The sequence below is a fragment of the Macaca thibetana genome, chromosome 5, assembly GCF_024542745.1.
Source record: "Macaca thibetana thibetana isolate TM-01 chromosome 5, ASM2454274v1, whole genome shotgun sequence".
Classification (NCBI taxonomy): domain Eukaryota; kingdom Metazoa; phylum Chordata; class Mammalia; order Primates; family Cercopithecidae; genus Macaca; species Macaca thibetana.
In genome coordinates this window covers 94,323,247-94,344,435 of record NC_065582.1, presented here as the reverse complement: position 1 = coordinate 94,344,435, position 21,189 = coordinate 94,323,247, and the positions used below count along the sequence as shown (strand labels likewise).

Sequence of the window (21,189 nt, the reverse complement as noted above, 5' to 3'; positions counted from 1 at the left end):
TCACTTAGAGCAGGGCTAGACTAAGCAACAGACATGATCACATTTGTATTTTTCAGAGTTCACTCTGGTAGCTATGTGGAGAAGTTATTTTCTAGGACAGGGGTCGCAAATTTTTTTCTGTAAAGGTCCAGATAGGAAATGTACTGGATTTTTCAGGCCATATGGTCTGTCACAATTGGTCAGTTCTCATATCATATGAAAGTAGCCATAGACATATGAAGAATGAACCTGGCTGTGTTCCAGTAAAGTTTCAATAAAACCTTATTTATGGATGCTGAAATTTGAATTTTATATAATTTTTGTGTGTCATCATATTATTATTTTGATTTTCTTAACCATTAACCATTTAAAAATATGAAAACTATTCTTAGGCCATACAAAGACAGGCAGGGCCTGAATTTGGCCAGCATGCCATGGTTTGCTGACCCATGTTATGGTTCTTATGTTTCTTATTCTCTTAACCTTTCTGCTCTATCTCTTAAATAATGTTTTAGTTCTATCATAACATTTTTCTTCAACTGTCTACATTTTTTCAACACTCTGGTAAAGATATGACTAATGTGGAATAAAAAACAGGAATAGAACCTCTCCTTTTCTATTTTTTAATTCATTTGAAAATCAGTGTAAAATGACTGACCATTCTATTTTTTTATCCGCAGACTTTTTTTTTTTTTTAATGGCTAATTTTGTATTTTTCCTGTTTTATTTTTCTTCCCAAAGTTTTATACTTGATGCTTTCTTTTTATTGAACTTAACATTGAGTTTTTCATTTTTTCTTTACCTGGCAATAGTTCTTCTAAAATTTAATTCTGGCATTCTAAATAAAAAATAGTACAGATAACAAAAAATCAAAGTAAAGAATACTCAAAACAAAGCCCTGCGATTGCATGCCACCATCTGTTGTACGAGCAGATAAAATAGTTTGTTTACATCAAGACAAACAACATCCATATAACTTCAGATCTACAAACACAACATTCTGATGTGAACTTTTTGGTTGCTTTCTTATAGGACACTTTTAGGCAGCTGCCTCACAATGTGCTGGAAAACATTATATAGTGGAAATAGTACAGGCAGACCTGGTCCAAATTCCACCTGACCCTTACTAGATGTATGGTATTGGGCAACTTAATTAACTTCTTGGAGCCTAAGTTTTTTTAAAGCATTCAAAATACATAGTCAGTGAATGGGAATTTCCACTTTCTTTTCGCCTGTAAGCATAATATTTTATTACATAGAAGTAGTCATGTTAAAGAATTTGGGGGAAAACAGCCCATATTTTGTGGTGGCAGAAGTGTTGGTTTTTGTTTTAACCATTTGTAGATGTGAAGTAAAAAAAAAAAAAAACAAATAGTGTTCCCAAAATTGAACTAATAGACATTTAAAAGATGGTATAGATGATAAATGTCTTTTGTAGTTTTCATTACTATTTCCTTTGCCTTATATATTTTACTTCTGAAAACTTAGGTTTGACAGTTCTCTGGAAGACCTGCCTAAGAGTGGACCTCACCCACCTGCAACTCCTCAGGTGTTAACCATTGGTAGCCAAGTGGCCATACTTTCTAAAGTAGCAACTACTTATTCTAGGTAGACTTTTCCTTCTTGTTTCTAAATTTCAAAACTGGTAGTGAATTTAAGTATACTAAACTGTTTGAAAAAGAAAAGATGATTGTCGATTACAGAACTGACATCATTAACATATAGACGAGAAAGTTTAGCACTCAGCCTCAAATCAGCACTTCTCACTGCTTTTGTATTTTTATTTTGGTTTAGTTTATAACTTCTAATATAGGATCAAGAAATCTCTTTTATTTATTCACTTTGTGACTGGGAAAGTTAACTTGCTGGCTTTGTCATAAGTCTCCTTTTCTGAATTAGAGCATTTGCCTCAAAGACAGGTAAAGATCATACACAATATGTTACCAGGTGCCCAGCCATTTTCTTAAGATATTCAGATAGGTAACTGCTTATGAGATATCACTAGATTCTGCTGATACTAAATCCTTTTCTATTATTTGTGATACACTACGATGAAAGAAGTTCATTACTGTTTCCTTCCTGGAGCAGAATAAATTAGCTGAATTATTTTTTTAAGTGATTTTTAATAGACTAAAATTTTCTAATTTCTAATTAGATTTTCTAATTCTTATTATTCACCACTACGTCTCCAAATAGTAACCATTGTCTCAAAGATGCAGAGTAATTCAGAAACTCAGAAGTGGAATCACATGATAACTTTATTCTTCCCTTTGACATTCATGCTACCTACCCTGCTCTGCCATTGATAGCATCTTTCTTTTCTCTTTCCAGCCCCTGACGTTTTCTTTTCTAACCATTCACGACAGTTGTCAAAACTTAGCCATACAGTTTAGTTTAATGGATAGACTTAGATAGATCAAAAAAATTACTTAATTCTGTGTCATTTTGAAAACATAGCTTGCAACTATTAATTTTTTTTCTAATGGTTTTTGTAAAGTTATAGCCTATGGAACTTGGAAGAATGACTTATCAAATTCTTGTGATAGGAAAAAGAGACTTATGTCAACCCTCATAGTTTCAGACATCTAAGCTCACTTTAACCAGAGGTTGAGTTTGCTACGTAATTACTTTGTGTTGGAGGTGGCCATTGAAAAAAGTGGTCATACTGTAGTGATGATGCTCATTGATAACTTGCACCCATAATGAAGAAGAGAGACTACAAGTTTCACACTATGCATTTTAGACTCTTTTTATTTTACTTAATAACCAATTTGAAAATCATTACAGTCGTAATGATAGGATATTCATTCCTGTCTAGGCATTTGATCTTTTCTGAAAGGCCAAGGGAGAATTATTATTTTAAGTAATAAATACTTATTAGTTCTGAAGATAAAATGCTATGCCTGCATTTAAAAATGCTTACAGAACTAACTGAAAATAGAAATATGAAACTTAGCATAAAAGGTGATGTTTTGATCATATTCACTGGAACATCTGTTTATTTTTGCAAAGGTCCTTTCCCTCCTTAAATAGCTTTACTCTCAATATTTTAAACAATTATCTCTTTTCATGTTAATACATATTGCTGCTTCTCAATAAGCAGTCAGTTGTACCTGCTTCTCCTGAAAACATAAGCCTTATTAAAATGTCATGTTGTCAGTGTATATCGTCTCTAACATAAAGCTCGTTATATAGAGGCTTTTTGGGAAAAAACAATTTTTCTTCTTTCTATGCTTATAGAAATTCAAACTTCATGTTTAGATTTATTTTCTGCTAAGTTGTTGGCAAGTCAGTCTTCAAATGTGTGATACAAGGTAATTTTAAATAGGAATACAGTTAGTGAACTTAAATACATTCAAAAGTATTTGTATGTCAAAATCAGCTTTATGGAGGATTATACATCAGCTTTTATCTTCTGAGAGAAATCATAGCAGCAGTAACTAAATGACCTGAACTCCTATTACACTTCTGACACTTCACACTTTTATAATGCCTAGATATTAATATGGAATGGTTACTCTCTTGTATTTATTATGCTACCCTTTCTCACTTTCCTTTTTGTTCCTCTCCTGTTTTTCTTTCCCTACCTGTCAGTTTAAGCAGCTCCACAGGAAATGTGGAAGATTCTTTCGAAGGTTTTCGAAACTTTTCTACCTTCTCTTCTCCTGCTAGATACAGTGCTGCAGTTCTGAGCAGTGCAGCTGCTACTGTGTCTGCTGTTATTGCTGCAAAAACCAGGTAGAACTACACGTGCAGCGTCTGTCTGATGCAATCTCAGCGCTCTTCATTGTCTTACAATTCACCTCAAAGAAAACATATCTGTTTGAAGCAATCATAGCTCTATTGTGAGCTCTTAATTGTGTAGTGGATATTTTAGGTTGTGGATGAATCTCACAGTATTTGTTACTGTTTATTTCTTAAAAATCACCTTTTAATCTCTCCATTGCTGCTATTTATGTATGGTATTTCTCAGTTGCGTGGATTATTACATGTTGTGTGCTTATTGGCACTTGGATTTTTACGATTTTCAGGTTTTATATTTGAAACAATAAAGTATTAATGAGTATTTTAAGTTTCTATTGATTTTATCTTCTCCCACGACCTTTAAAGGGTGATCTGAAGACTACTGTCCCCTAAAAAAATAAAATTGCATCCTTTCCCAAAAAGAAATAAATTGGTTTTATTTTCGTGGTTTGGGGGTTTTAGATAATTTCTATAGTCTTTAGAGCTTCAAATGCTTTCTAAATGATGGCTGTGACCATTTTGGTGAAAATCTAATCAATGTTATATTAATGAGTAAAGCGATAGAATAAACTCTTGGTGCTTCTTTTATCCTCCTTTGCTGCTTTGTGCTTCCCCTCCGTCCTCCTCTCTCTCCCCACCCTCTTTCTCATAAAGGAAATGTTTCAAATCACAGACCTTAAAAACTACTGTCGTCTATTGGTAGTGCGATTTTTGACTTAAAACTCTTTCTAAATGCTTACCAGGCTCTACACTCCTGAAAGATATCACTCGCTCTTGGATGCACTTTGCATCAGTCCTGTCTCCAAGCCTTTAGCTTTTTCCTATCTGCAGTCCTCAAGGAAATCAACTGGCTCTATCCATGTTAAGAAAACAAGGTACTGTGGGAGCAGATATGGCAAGTGGTGGTTTGCTGTTAAGGATACTGCTTTCTCTAACACGTCACCACTGTATTAACAGGCCGGGTGACAACATGCTAGAGCTCTAGGGATTTGCGCCCAATTTTGAATTAACTGTAATGTCAATGCCATGCTAATGCACAAGCACAGTATGTCCTATGATTATTAACTCACCTTTTAACCTTTTGTGACATCTTTCCTTAGCATACTTGATGTTTGGTGTGCAATTCCACGTAATTGTACAAGTATTTAAATTGCAGTAGAATTTCTGTCTTTTATTGCATAGATATAGCTGTATTAGAATCTTCAAATGTTTAGTAAGACATACCTTTTGGAAAAACGAAAAATAATAATGATCAATTTTGATTGACTACATATTCTAGTTCTTAAATATGAAGGTTTTGCTTGGAAAAGCAACTTAATTTCCACTATTTGGAAAATGCTAAACACCAAAATAGATTTTTCTATTAAGCTTAAGGATTAAGCCAGAAATTTTTAGGCATAATATAAAAATAAAAATATCACAAGTGTTTACTAAAGATATAAACTCAGTGAAATAACTGTATACAATGATTTTCGACAGAACATAAAATCAGTGGCAAAGTATACAACATACTTAGTGAAAACCTGATATAACTAGGCTATATAACTGATATAACTGATATTGATTAGATGTTTGTATTCTAACCACTGTTATAGAGATTTTTCAATATATTTACCTGGGCCAGGTGCAGTGGCTCATACCTGTAATCCCAGCACTTTGGGAGGCCGAGGCGGACGGATCACGAGGTCAGGAGTTCGAGACCAGCCTGGCCAACATGGTGAAACCCTGTCTCTACTAAAGATACAAAAAATTAGCTGGGTGTGGAGGTGGGTGCCTGTAATCCCAGCTACTCGGAGACTGAGGCAGGAGAATCACTTGAACCCAGGAGGCAGAGGTTGCAGTGAACCGAAATCGTGCCATTGCACTCCAGCCTGGGCGACAGGGCAAGACTCTGTCTCAAAACAACAACAACAAAATATACATATGTTTATTCTGGGTAACTTTTAAGGGAGGTGTTTAAACAAGGGAGAAAGATGATAGTACATTTTTCTCTAAGACAGCACCTGAAATTATATATTTGCAGAATTGTAAGTGTTCAGGGAGCAGAAGTCTTTCATTGTCAGGGCTGAGATTGTACAGAGGCAGGTTACTGACGTTGCTTAGAGTACGCTTTGAGTACTTGAGTACACTTATACCACATTTTTAGAACCTGGTAAAAGCTATAGATCCTCTCTCCAGAAAAGTACCTGTGTGCATATACATGCAAAAGTGTGCATGCATTTATGGACTGACTGTGCTATCTGTGGCCCCACCTCTAGAGCAAGTATTAGTAGTCATCACCATTGCTTATTAACAGTAGGACACAGACAAAATATAGTTTGATATTGAGAGAGGGAAATGGTTTCTAAAAAGATAGTCTAGTTGGCATTCTGGGGTTTCCTGAGGAGACCCTTGCTAACTTAGTGAGAGGGGTACCCAAAAGACCAGATACATTTTATCTTGTATGAGAGTAATCATAAAATGTGTCAGAGACATTTTATCTTGATTTTTACTTTTGTGTGATAGTAATCTTTAAAAGTATAAATATAGTATAATACCAAATTTATTTTTTCCATTAAAATATATTTTTCCATTAAAATATATTTCCATTATAATATATGTTAGTACATCATATTTTAAATTTTGGTTTACAAACTCTAAGTTAAAGAATTTTGCTTAGGAAAATATTAAAAATTTTCTTCTAAATATGGAATTCTGGAAGGAAGGACACTCGTTACTCTCTCTACATGTCCAGGTCCTTTAAAGGAGTCCTGACAGAGGAATTCTATAAAATAAACAATTGCTCGTAACTAAGGCCTTTCCAGAAATACTCCTTTCCTGCCATTTCAGAATCTGTATATTAGTATACCATTTTTTGGTAAGACTTTAGCCAAAAACTGTTTAACTTAAACATCGATAATTAAACCTGTGATGTACAGTTGTCTTCTTTAAAATGTAAACATGTAATTAGAATAAGTTACTCTCAAAAGTATTCTTCAAGCAGAGTTTTTCTTTTGAAAATAGACTTAAAATTCCCAAGTGTTCTTAATCTGTATCTGAGCTTTATTTGTTGTAATAGTTAAACAAATGTGGGAAAGGAATGTAAACTCAAGATAAATCAGGTTGCTGACACTGAGAGTTAGCTTTTCTTCCTTTTCTTTTTCCTCATTAGCTCCATCTTGAAAATAAACTTTTGCTCTATTAGTGTATTTGTCTCTATTTTCAGTTTTTGAAAAAATGAAACAAAAATCTTGGTATTCTTAAGATAGAAGTCATATCAATTTATTATTTCATTTCAGTCCCTGTTTATTTGGCAGATTGGTTAAAATAACCATATTTTAATATCAGTATCTGTGGTATCAGCCCAGGGTATTTATGGACTTACACCAATTTCCTCATTAGAATTATTTAGAAAACATTTAAATTTTATTTAGGATTTAGGTACACCTTAAACAATTTAGATTCAGAAAAAACATTTGAATCATGAGTTCAGAAATAAAATAGCAATCTAAGTAACAATGCCATACTATATTAATACATTAATCATTAATTTTAGAAATGTGTTGCTAGTGATTATTGATAATATTTTATTCCCACATATAAAATAATATGGCCAGTGACTTTTAATCCTTTCTTTTTTTTTTTTTTTTTTTTTTGAGATGGAGTCTTGCTCTTTCACCCGGCTGGAGAGCAGTGGCGCGATCTCAGCTCACTGCAACCTCCGGGTTCAAGTGATTCTCCTGCCTCAGCCTCCCAAATAGCTGGGACTTCAGGCATGCGCCACCATGCCCTGCTAATTTTTGTATTTTTAGTAGAGATGGGGTTTCACCATATTGTCCAGGATGCTCTCCATCTCTTGACCTCGTGATCCACCCACCTCAGCCTCCCAAAGTGCTAGGATTACAGGCAGGAGCCAACGCGCCCAGCCAATCCTTTCATCTTTAGTACAGTGTTTGTTTTTTTACAGAGACGAGGTCTTGCTGTGTTGCCCAGGCTGGTCTCGAACTCCTGGGCTCAAGCAATCCTTCTGCCTTGGCCTCCTAAAGTGCTAGGATTACAGGCATGAACTACTGTGCCAGCCAATACCACATGTTTATGTGTTCTCTTTAAATAGTAGCTAATCGTTAAAATTAGGGAAAAAATGTTTGGTTTTTAGAGGATTGGGCATCATATATTCAGATATGTGATTGTCTAGATAAACCCTAATAGTCTTCCATTACAACATTAAATGGTTCAATTAAATTCTGTCCTCAGAGGAAATTGAACTTCAGATCAATTCTGGATTTAAGCATAAATGGAAAAACTGCCTTAGTAATAACTTAGATTTCTATGAATTCTTTATAGTCTACTCCAAGCCCTTTGTAACTAAAGTACTGTTTAAGATTTAAACATCTTAGGCCTCTGAAAGAGAATGTATACAAACCTCTGTGCAAAAGATATCAAAAACTGAAATTTATTTAGCTTGTATGATACTTACCCTGTGGGAACTTTAAGAAGTATTGTGTGTTTTTAAAACTGAACTGAGGAAGCAAGATTTTGTCTGGGGTCAATACCCTGCCCCCAAATGATCCACAGTACATCCAAGAAGCAAATTTCTGAGTGCAGATGAAGGATGCTTGTTTAGTAAATGTACTTATAGCTAATTTTATTATCACCAAACCAGATATTACAGGATGTAGAAGTAAGAATCTCTTTTATTTCCTGAGCATATACTCTGTGCTGGGCACTGCGCTAAGTAATTTGTATGTATTATCTCATCTCTTATTTAATTATTAACGGTAACCTTGGGATAAAGGTGGTATTTTTATACCATTTTACAGGTGAGGAAATTTGCCAAGTTTAAATAATTTACCTACAGTCACAGTAAAGTCCCCAACCTCAGGTACTTTATAATGTAGAGGAGGAGACAAGATGCATAAAGAAGTGACTATTAATAGTAATTTTAAAACAACTATTACAAATCAGTGTAAAATTATATGCCATGCAGGTAACAAATGTCCAGAATTAAAAGGAGTGTCTCTGCTGCTGGAGGCTTGAATAATTAAACAAAATAATATATGTTAATTTGAACACAGTGCATGATGCATATTATATTTACTTCTATTATTATTATGGATAAGATGTGGATGGGTGTAGAGAGAGAGTAGGAAGATGTACCTCGTATGTAGAATCTGGAAAAAAAATGTAGAATTGTGGACAGACAGTAGGGGTGGCCAGAATATAGTTTGTATAGCATAGTGATACAATCTAGACTGGTAGATTGTAGTTTTATCTTAGAAGGCTTTGTGTGTCATGCTGAAACATAACTGAGCCTCCCACAGGCTAAATGGCTAAATTCGTTCTGCAGCATTCCATCCTCTGCTTAAGTAGCTTCTGGTGACAGGGCTCTCACAGAAAGCCTCATTAGGCACAGATTTTTTTCCTTTGGAAGATTTTTTATATTAGGAAGCACCTTTTATTGAAGCAAATCCATCCCACTGTAGATTTCACTCCTTGAAATTAGGCAAACAATGTAGTCACATAAAGTGAATCTGCATGTCAGACATTTGAGGATGGCTGTCATGCTTCTCTAGGTTTTTTCATAACCTGGGCTACTATTACCAGTTCCTTCACCCAAACTATATTAAGCTTGACACTGAATTCCTCTTTTTTAAGTCAGTTTGTCTGGCAGCTCTCCTGGAATTAAATTTTAATTCTTTCAGATGACTACACATTAAATGGTGATGGATTGGGTTTTGTTCTTTCCAGACTATATATTTTTGTTTCATCGATAATTCCTAGCATTGCTTGGTCATAATTTTTTTTTCTTAGAACCATGATTATATACATTATTAATTAGTTTTAAAAATCAAATCTGCAAGAGTAATTTAATCCTAGAATGAAAATGACCTATATATAAGTATTCCAAAAATCATTTATTTGTGATGAGTAAAAATGTTGAAAATAAGGCTTACTTTTATTTTTTAATACGATAATTATCCTTTTCATATGTTAAGGTTATATTCTGTGCCTTGGACTTTATGCATAATTATCATATTTAAGTCTCATAGAAATCTTATGAGCAAAATGTTACTCCCACTTAAAGTATAGGTAACTGAGGCTTAGAGAAGTAAAATAATTTGTAAAAGATGCTCATAACCACTATACTATAATGTTCGAACCCTGATTCCATTAATGCTTTTTGTTGTGTTGCCTTTACTGATAATCGTGTTCAATATTCCCATGAGGGAGGCAGTCTTTGACTTTTTATTTATGATCAAGATTATTAAAGTGCTTAAAGTTTTTTATTATATAGAGTGTTTTATTATCAAGCAGGTTTTCGTTTTTTTAATTAAACTGATCAAAAATAATAAAAGCTGATGGCTCTATGACGCTTGATTTAAGAGAACAAGAATAGGGAGCAATATTTCAAGAAAATCATTCGTATAGTTTTTCAAAACTGTTTAGTGTCAGAGGTGCCCCAAGACTACTCCCAGGTTTATTGTTTCACTAGAAGGACTTACAGGGCTCAGCGTATAGTTGCACTCATGACTAAAATTTATTATAGCAAAAGAATACAAAGCAAGATCAGCAAAGGAAAAAGGTGCATGGGACCAAATCTGGAGGAAATGAGGCTCAAGTTTCCAAGAGGCCTCTCCCAGTAGAGTCACATAGGGAGTGCACAATTCCTCCAGCAGCAAGTGTGGCAAGACATGCCAAGCGTTGCTGCCATAGAAGCTCAGTAGAGACCACATACCCAAGGTTTCTTAAGGGCTTATTACATAGGCACCTCGTGGTGAGTTTCTACCAAGATTCTAGACTCTCAAAAGGAAAGCAGATGTTCAACATCAACCGTGTTGTTTATCCAAACAGTTAAGGCACAGAGAGCTACTCTTAGCATTTAGAGAAACTTTTTTTTTTTTTTTTAGATGGAGTCTCACTCTGTTGCCCAGGCTGGAGTGCAGTGGCATGACCTCAGCTCACTGCAAGTTCCGCCTCCCTGGTTCAAGCGATTCTCCTGCCTCAGCCTCCTAGTAGCTGGGACTACAGGCGTCCACCACCACACCCAGCTAATTTTTTTGTATTTTTAGTAGAGACGGGGTTTCACCGTGTTAGCCAGGATGGTCTCAATCTCCTGACCTCGTGATCATCCAGCCTTGGCCTCCCAAAGTGCTGGGATTACAGGTGTGAGCCACCGCTCCCAGCCAGCATTTAGAGAAACTTTTATGTCACTGTTGGCCACAGCTTACCAGCTAAGTTCCTAGATGCCAGTCAAGGGCCAATTTTGCAACTAAGTCTTCTATGGATGGGCAGTCTGGGGCTTACTATGTTAGGTTTTACATAAGATTTAAGAGTTACTGGGGAAATTATAAACTACTGTTCACTTGATAATATGGACAATATTTAATTTGAAATTTATTTTTATTAAAATAATTTCTACTTAATTAAGGGTATTTTATTGAATTTGTTAATATATTACCCTGTCTTTATCAGTCTGTTCCTCCAGCTATTGATTTCAGGTATTGAAATAATTTGAATTTCTGTGTATGGAATTTTTTAAGCAACCGGCATTGAAAAGTTAAGTAGTAGAAAGGTTTTGTTTGTTTGTTTGTTTTTTGTGGTTTTTTTTTTTTGTTTTGAGATGGAGTTTCGCTCTGTCAATGACACGATCTCAGCTCACTGCAGCCTCCGCCTCCCAGGTTCAAGCCGTTCTCCTGCCTCAACCTCCCAGGTAGCTGGGACTATAGGCGTCCACCACCATGCCTAGCTAATTTTTGTAGTTTTAGTAGAGATAGGTGATCTGCCAGACCCGGCTTCACAAAGTGCTGGGATTATAGGTGTGAGCCACCACGCCCAGCCTGAAAGTATTACTTTTAAGTATTATTGTTATACTTTACTTGATAGAAATAACCACTGCTATATATTATATCATACCAAAGCATATATTTTATAATTTAGGCTACCAATAATTATTATTTTTTGGAAATGATGTTATATATAATTATAAATAACAAATGACTTGGTAATAAAGGCCATATGATCTTCAAAACCAAACTGGAACTAGCATAGATAAGCCCTCCTGTTTAAACAGGTAACTCTGGTTGAAAGAAGGTAATGGCAGTCTTGTCTCTTTTTTCCCTTTATTATGAATGCATAACACTGGATGTTCTGTTAGGCAAGGGATGTTGTTTCTTGTTTCTTGTTTTGTGGCCAGTGCATAGCACAACCAACATTTGGCATATAATAGGTGCTTAAATATTTATGAACGAGTGAGTATGTGAGTAGAAGGAGTAACTGGCCTGGGCATGGTGGCTCACACCTGTAATCCCAGTGCTTTGGGAGGCTGAAGTGGGATGATTGCTTGAGGCCAGGAGTTGAAGACCAGCCTGAGGAACATAGTGAGACCCCTGTATCTAAAAAAAAAAGAAGAAGAAGAAGAAGAAGAAGCGTAACTGGGAAGGGGTGAGGTATCAGGGAAACTTTTATCATTTAAAAGATTAATTGTGTAAATTTTCAATAGTCTAATTTCTCGTGGTAGACCTTTTAGAATTTTCAAAGCATAAAATAAATGCAATCTGACTCCCTTTTCTTTTTTTCTGTTTTAAAGAGAGGCAGTCCTTCAGTCATGACTTTAAAGATTTTCTTTTCTAAAACATCAATTAACCAATGGATTTTGATTGATTCATGGATTTTGAAAAGAAAGGATTGTTGCTAAGTTATGTTGCTACCGCTTCACCAAAGATGTTTATTTCCTTTACAGTAACTCTCAGGAGCCTTCTCCACAGTTGACTTCCTCAGTAGCTTCCACACGGAGCATGCCCGAAAGCCTGGACAGCCCAGCCTCCGGCAGACCAGGAGTAGCCAGCCTCACAACTGCAGCTGCCTTCAAGCCTGTAGGATCCACCGGTGTCATCAAGTCACCAAGCTGGCAACGGCCAAACCAAGCAGGTAGCCCAAAAAAATCTCTTAGTTCTTGCTTTTCATAATGAGTGTCATTATGAAAATGTGTTCTGGGATATATGGTAGAATTCACTGGTAAAACCCATTCTCAATAATCTAAGATTTAGAAAGGACTGTCAAGATTAACTATAGCTATTTTTCTCTCTGAGACATCTCATAAACATTCTTTGTGTGTATTTGATACAGTTGCATTTGCTATTCATAATTGTAGGATTGGGCATTTCCTTGTTTCCCAGAATACTCAGGAAGCATGTGTTGAATTGTAAATTTGGGTCTTATTTAATAACAAAATATATTGTTGTAGGTTATGCTTGGAAATACAACATTTTAGTTTTGATGATACGTACAAATAACCACAGAAACATTATTACCATCAAACAATTACTGAAGAAAGCATCTTCCAATTCTTGTTCTCACAATTTATGTAGCATAGGGGAAGAAGGACACAGCACTAGAAAGAGCATTTGAGCAGCAGGATGGAACATCTTGGCCTCAGTCTGGAAACCTGAGTTGTCATTGACTTCTACAGATTAACGGCTTTAAATAAAGTCACATAGCCTCTTTGATACCCTCAGTTTTCTGATCTACAAAATGAAGAAAGACTAGCCAGGTGCAGTGGCTCACACCTGTACTCCCAGGACTTTGGGACGCCAAGGCGGGCGGATCACGAGGTCAGGAGATCGAGACCATTCTGGCTAACATGGTGAAACCCCATCTCTACTAAAAATACAAGAAAAATTAGCTGGGTGTGGTGGTGGGCGCCTGTAGTCCCAGCTACTCGGGAGGCTGAGGCAGGAGAATCACTTCAACCCATGAGGCAAAGGTTGCAGTGAGCCGAGTTCACGCCACTGCACTCTAGCCTGGGTGGCGAGTAAGACTCCGTCTCAAAAAAAAAAAAAAGAAGTAAGAAATATTTCTGTTGTGTTGGAAAGAGGACAGGCCATGGCATATGAGTTAGACTATTTTAGAGGAAAGACTTTTATTACTTCTAAAAACTTAAAATATTTAGTCTAATATTATTAGTCTCTGAAATTTCTGGACTATTAACTGACTTAGCATAACCTATTCTCTTGGGGAAAAAATGCCAAGCTCAGCCCCATACATTTTTGAGTTATTTCTATTTATTTAAAGCCTATGTATGATGATGCAGATTTTCTGTAATTATTTTGTGCATTTGAATACAGAAAGTAATTTTCAGAAAAATGCTATTGGTATGGTAATTGGAAGCTAACAGGAGAATGTTTTGTAAAAAGCAACAAAAAGACTAAATTTCTGAGGTAGAAACTGAAGAGAAGGTGCAAAGTATATGGACAGTGGAGGACAGAAAGTTTATGTACGGCTTTTGGAAGTTCAGAAGTTTATGGTTAAAATACTGCTCTGCCTCTTAAGTGGAAAGAAAAAATTCATTTCTTTTGAACTCTTGGTGAATATAGAGTACAGCAAAATTACCACAAGAGGGCGATGGAGTGCTTTCTCCAAGCCTAATTAAATTTGTGAGAATAATCAAAGTAGGCCAATATTAGCAAATATAATAATGAGTCACATGGTTAGTATTTAAAACATTATGCTTTTTCTAGAAAATATAAATGAATTTTATATGAGCAAAACTACAACAGTATAAAACATTATACATTATATAACATTATAAAGCAAAATTATAAAAAGATTGTTTTCCTGTTGTGAAGTCACAGTTGAATTACATCATAATTCTTAGCTCAATTTTGAAAATATTTACTGAGCTCTTATTTAATTTATCTTGCTCCAGGTGCTATAAGCAGGCATTTTATCAGTTATTATGTTGTGGCAAAGTTAACTTATTTTGTACTATTTTGGACAATTTAAAAATAAATACAAAATTCCCAGCCACTCAAATTCTGCTGCCCTACACAATGGAATACCATATTTTGAAGGCAATAACAACAAAATCATCTCAAAATGTACTGTTAGTCTTAGATAAATAGTTTCAAAAGCTTCCTGATGCAAATGAAAAAGTCTTGATTTAGAAGATGATAGCGGATTCATCATGTGTTCATGCGTTCCTGTTTAAGTTATGGATACCAGCTTAGGTAAATTTGGTTCATTAGATACAAATATATGTATAAAATATTACTATCTTACAAATGTAATGAAATGTTTTTCAAAAATTCAGTCATAAAGTCATGAAGAGCCTTTGTATGTTAGAACACATCAGTTTTCTAATTTTAGTTTAATCATATACAAAATGAGAATGATAATTCATTAGAATATAAGCAACGCTTTGAAAGATCTGGACCCATTGTTAATTGAGCCAGTTTTCTGACTGGTGGTGGCCCCCCAAAATAGAAATGCCTACCCTTTGCGGGTATGAATTTCAGAAGGTTAGCATTTTTGTGAGCCTTTTCCCTCTCTCCCTCCCTCCTTTTCACCCTTCCCTCCTTTTTTCCCTCCCTCCCTCACTGTCGCCCAGGCTGGAGTACAGTGGCGGGATCTCAGCTCACTGTAACCTCCGGCCCCCTGGGTTCAAGCAATTCTCCTGCCTCAGCCTCCTGAGTAGCTGGGGCTACAGGCGCCTGCCACCACACCCAGCTAATTTTTGTATTTTTAGTAGAGACGGGGTTTCACCATGTTGGCCAGGCTCAATCTCCTGACCTCATGATCCACCCACCCTGGCCTTCCAAAGTACCGGGATTACAGGCATGAGCCACCACGCCTGGCCTCCATTTCTTTAACTATTAAAATAAAGACCTTAAAAACTTCTCCTATAGCATTCTTGTGAAATCAAATGATATAACTAGGCTGCAGATACTTAGAGGATACTCAGAGGTTAACTTTCTATGCCTTTATTCCTTTTCTTAATGGCATTAATAACTTACATTGTTACCGTCCAAAAACTGGTTCTCATATGACATCCCTGCTTGAAAATGTTTGGGGCTGTCTGCTGCCCACAGTCAAAATGCTTAGCTTCTTAACAGAACTTTTGGTCCCCTTGCAATCTCAGGCCAACCTTCTCCTCCAGCTTCATTTTATAATACTGTTCCCCATAGTCCACTCACACTGAAGTTCATGAGTTCATATCATTCCTTGGCACACACTTTTCTGCCTTGTACAAGCTGCTCCTTTGGTTTGAAATGCTTTTCCATCCCTTCTACTCCTGACAAACTTCTCTTTATCCTTTAAGACCAGTTGTTCCCCCTTTGTGAAGCTTTCTTGAGCCCTCTTGTTACCTGTTCTTTTTCAATGCTCCTACAAAATTTCAATAGTCTTTACTATAGCATTCATCTTGTTCATTTTAATTGTTTACATAGGTGTCTTTTATGACTGTTTTTAGATTCCTTTGAGGACAGGGACCAACTCATACTGATCTCTGTTTTATGGCACCTAAACAATGCCTGGCACAGTTTATAGGCCCTCAGTAAATGTCCCTGAGAAAGTGAGTGGGTAGAGAAGTCAGTTGTCTTATTTAGGACATCATACGATCTGAAGGATGCAGAATTCATCTGCCAAGATATTGTTCTGTCCTCTTACCAAACTTGAAATTCCCACAACAGTCATTGAAAAGGTGGGAGCACTGTCTGCCAAAGGCTGCTATTAGAAAATAAGCATGTTGCTAGGGAAAAGGGAGCTCCACTCTCCTTGAAGCATTTAACTCTCTTCAGAATTAAGATTGTGAACATGAGCAGTGCTATAACTAGTAATACATTATTTATTTTCAGAAATTAAAAAATAATAATAGTTGTAAAGCCCTATGATAGGAATTTTTTTTTTTCTCAAAAGTATGAGGGCTGGGCACTGTGGCTCACACCTGTAATCCCAATACTGTGGGAGGTTAAGGCAGGAGGATTGCTTGAGGTGAGGAGTTTGAGACCAGCCTGGGTAACATAGTGGGACTCCCATTTCCACAAATTAAAAAAAAAAAAAAAAGTTGGCTGGGCATGTTGGTGCATGCCCATGGTCTCAGCCACTCGGGAGACTGAGATAGGAAGACCTCTTGAGCCTAGGAGGCAAAAGATGCAGTGAGCCAGGATTGTGCCACTGCACTCCAACCTGGGTAACAGAGCTGGACCCCCATCTAAAAAATGTGATAATTTACTGCATATAAGGAACCAAGCAGTGGAATACAGAGGAAATATTAGGAATGTGGAATCGCCTATTTTGTCATTGTGGACGAATTAACTCGGATGCAAAGCACCAGTATATAATATAGAAATTATCAAAAAGGTGCAAAGAAGAGTCAAATCAGACTATGAGTCCCAGGTCAGAGGCATGGAGGTGTGGATCAGTGGAAAGGGAAGAAAAAGACTTAAAGTTCTGAGGATACAATCTTGAGGTAAAGTATGTGTTTGTTTATAATGAAGTCCTATTTTATGCAGGAATAATATTTTAATGTTTGTGCCTAAAACAAAATCGCATGTAGTCAACGACGCTTGAACATTTTTAGGAAGAGGCCAATTTGTAGAGGGAGCAACATAGGCGAAAACTGAGAGAATTTGGCTTCGGGTAGGAAAGGCAAGTAGTTCGGTATGTTCAAGACTGTCTAGTGGCCCAGAGAGAAGATTGGGGGGATTAATGGGGGCTTTGAATGTAAGAGTGTAGACTTGATGCTGAAAGGAAACTATTAAAAGATTTATAGGCCGGAAGTGGCAAAATCAGACTTGCATTATTAAAAGATTATTATAGCATTAATGTGTTTAAAAGATCATCATGACTTCATTGTAGAGATTAAGATTGCAGTCCTGGAGACCATTTAAGAAGTTATTCAGGTAATCCAATCTGGAGATATGATAATGAATATTGCACTGGGCAGTGGCAGTGGCAGTGTTTTGGAGACAATTCCCTGGACAGGGTGACTGCAGGGTATTTATACTTTAACCTAACTGGGCTGCTGGTTTTAACCATTGCCCTCCCTGGGAGCTTGACTCCCTATAGAGTACCTATGTATCCTCTGTTAAAACACCAGTGGAGTATTATATTCAGTTTATAGCATATTAGAATGCTACCTTCATACTTTCTTTAATTATGTGTACACACAACTCCCAGTTGAGGCCTGTTTACTCTCATGTCCCTGGTGTTGACAAGAAATTAGTGGATTTCTTCTTATTATTAAAGGTGTCCATGGAGGCAGGCATTCTACTGAGGAAAATAAAAACGTATATTGATATTAGTTGATATGATATTATGGTGACATACTCAAGGCAGTAGTGTTTTATCATTTAATATTAGACTTTTTTTTTTTTTTTGAGACAGAGTCTCGCTCTGTCGCCCAGGCTGGAGTGCAGTGGCTCAATCCCAGCTTGCTGCAAGCTCCGCCTCCTGGGTTCATGCCATTCTCCTGCCTCAGCCTCCCAAGTAGCTGGGACTACAGGCGCCCACCCACACGCCCGGCTAATTTTTTTGTATTTTTAGTAGAGACAGGGTTTCACTGTGTTAGCCAGGATGGTCTCGATCTCTTGACCTCGTGATCCGTCCGCCTCGGCCTCCCAGAGTGATGGGATTATAGACGTAAACCACCACGCCTGGCCAATATTAGACATTCTTAACCTCTGATAGTCTGTATTGAACAGATACCAATTTCCCTACAGTCTTGTTAAGGCACCATTCCCTTTATGTGAATTAGGTGATAGTATGTAAGCTTTATCTTAGTGATTTGCTTTTCTCTATGAAACAGTTTGGATATGTAGTAAAGACAAAGGCTCTTAATTGACAAGAATGTAAAAACAAAAGTTTATTCTTTTTTAGAATACAAGTTGTTTTGTGTTTTGAAGAAGCATGATACAAGTAAGCTATAAATATAAAAGTTGTGACCATTTGAAGGTCTTTTGGGGACAGTGTAAATTTCTTTTGATCTAACGAAAAGGGGGAAAAACACAAACTTGCTTTTCAAAATAAATAGTTAGTTAATTTTTGCTTCTGTTGTACCTCATCTGAGGGGTTCTCACCATCCCTATTTGAGGATTGGGAACTCATGAATACAATGGGTGGCCTAAAAGGAACAAACCTTTGACATTTCACAGTAGAATGATGACTATCATTGATTAGTAGTAATCATTGTTTTTATAATACTTTCAGTTGTAACAGATATTTTTATAAGAATGCACAATAAGGTAATGTCATTAAAATTTAAAATGTAAATGGGCATTATTTATCTAATGAGGTAACAGCCTCTGAGAAAAGTCAGAAGAATTGTTTACAGTTCTGTAGTGACTTGAACCCAGCTGTTTTGACTCTGAATACTGTATTTTCCTGAGTCACAAGACAATATCAGTGAACATATTTAAGGAGGACTATATCTGTTAGGGATGGGATAGAAAGGATTCTTGCCTTGGATAATAGGGAGCTTCAAGTGACTGGCAACTGCTAAGATCTGTTTCAAGTAACATTTTCTTTGCATCTAAACTCCATTTTTGAAATTTAGATCATTTGGCTAAGATTCTAGTTAATATGCTTTTTTTTTGTTTTTGATCATACCCTGCTTCTGGTATGTGCTACATTTAGCAATAAAGAAAAGCTTATTTACTTCATTATGGACTGAGCTTTGGAGAGATCTGATATGTTGTTTTGGTGTTTTTTAATTTTTTTTTTTTGAGAAAGACTCAAATATATTTGTGAGATTTGATTAGATCAAAGACTGAATGATGTGCATCTCAGTTATAAGTGGATATAAATTCTATCTTTTATTTGAAGTCTAAGGGAGATAGGGGTGAGAAAGGAAATTACTGTTTCTACAACCATCCCAAATTTCATTGTAGGCTTTGCACTACAGTAATAAATCGAGATAACTAGATTTGCTTAGCTAAGATGGATAGATTTATTGGTTCCATTTTAAAATTTTTATATGAATAAGTAAACTGCTACCAGTTGCGTGTATTTCAGCTCTTCTAATAATGTTTTATTGCCATCTGCTCCCCTGCATTTTGACATCATTAAACTAAACATCCCACTTGCCATAAAGCCCTGACTGGAGCTGTCCATTGTCAAAACTGGGGTGTGAAACATGTAAATATGCCCATCTCCTTACATAACAAGTAGATTTTTGTTTCTGATTCTCGGGAAAAAATAAAAGTTACAACCATTAATTGCCTGTTTTCTTTTCTTCTAATTGTTCCTTCATTGAAATTTATTTCCGTGTTGGAAGCTTTCCAGTGCTGATGCAAGGCATCATCTGTGAAAGCTATTCTTTCTCCCCGTTTTCTTCTCATTCTGAGACTAAAATATTAAACCTTTTATAAGGCAGACATCTATATTTGTTCATATATGCTTTTCATAAAGAATTGTTATTATTAATTGATGCATATGGTCTAAACCAAGGTTTGGCAAACAGTGTTCCTTGGTCACATCTGGCCCACCACTGATTTTTGTGAATGAAGTTTTGTTGGAAAACAGCTACAGTACAGTTGTTTACATATTGTTTATGGCTGATTTCATGCCACAGTGGCAGAGGTGAATAGTTGCAAGAGTCTGTAAGGCCCACGAAGCCTAAAATATTTACTCTCTGGCTCTTTACGGAAAAAGTTTTGTTAACCCTGGTTTTCAAACGCATGAGTAAGAATAATGATACTTGATAATTCCGCATAGTAGTTGCAGACTTTATTGACAGCCATCAACACCCTTGGTAGCACTAGTCCTGAGATACTATGATTGCCTATTTGCTTGTCTGTAGTGCCTTTAAGAAGATAAACTCCTTCTGGGCAGATATCTTATCCTTAAATGTATCTTCCACACCAGAAGACTTCTTACATCTAAAACGTTGTATGTACTAAGTAGTTGTTGAATGAGTGGATGTTTTATTTTTTAACTATGTAAGATCTTATGTCAGAGTGTAATAATAATTGACTCTTATAAAGCATTTCTTACCGATTCAAGGAAGTGTAAGTAAACCCTTTTACTACTTTATTTAATCCTCTCACCTTTTGAGGTAGTTATTATTGCTGTTTTACAAATGAGGTAACTTAAGACCCAGAATGCTGACATATTAACATCACAGCTAGAAAGCCCAGAACTAGGAGCCTGTGTATCTTGAAATTTAGATTTTATGCTAGATGTACTTCTTCTTCCACCATAAAATAGCTGACCTACCAACTCTGCTTTTAAAAGATACTAAATTAAAACATAACTTTGAAAAATGATAAAGTATCATTTATTTTGGAGACCTAATGACTTTAATTGAGAGATATCTTAGGGAATTAGTGATAGTAATAGAAATGTAAGGTGTATCCCAGTTTTTATATTTTGCAATAATTTGTATTCATCATTAGAGACGTTGTGGATATTGACATGGAGAAATCTTAAAATTTCTCTCTTTTTTTTTTCCTGCTTCATTTTTTCCCCCTACATGATTAGAACTCTATTTATATGGTCAACTTAAACCATAGGTACCTTTCTCCTTCATTTCTGAAATTAGGCTGCTTTCTCATTTATATCAATGGTTGAAAATTGGTGGGAAAATGGTAAAAGCCAAACCCATTTAGCTTTCATGTGACTTTGGAAGTAAGACATGTCAGAACTCTAGACATAATATGAGTATAAAATGATTTTAATGTATGTCCTTATGGTTTTCTCATCCAAATATGA

At 36.0% G+C, this 21,189-nt stretch overlaps 1 protein-coding gene across 10 annotated transcripts in view; it reads left to right on the top strand.

The window, feature by feature from the left end:
- PDLIM5 (PDZ and LIM domain 5) overlaps window positions 1-21,189 on the top strand; it is a 212,309-nt gene that overhangs the window by 152,177 nt on the left and 38,943 nt on the right. For 6 of the 10 annotated variants that reach the window (XM_050791513.1, XM_050791512.1, XM_050791511.1 and 3 more), the window contains 4 exons: window positions 1,468-1,587; window positions 3,574-3,717; window positions 4,467-4,598; window positions 12,443-12,630. In XM_050791513.1, coding sequence (XP_050647470.1) covers window positions 1,468-1,587; window positions 3,574-3,717; window positions 4,467-4,598; window positions 12,443-12,630 — 584 coding nt within the window. The remainder of the gene's footprint in view (window positions 1-1,467; window positions 1,588-3,573; window positions 3,718-4,466; window positions 4,599-12,442; window positions 12,631-21,189) is intronic. The other 4 variants (XM_050791517.1, XM_050791516.1, XM_050791515.1 and 1 more) reach the window with 1 other exon arrangement.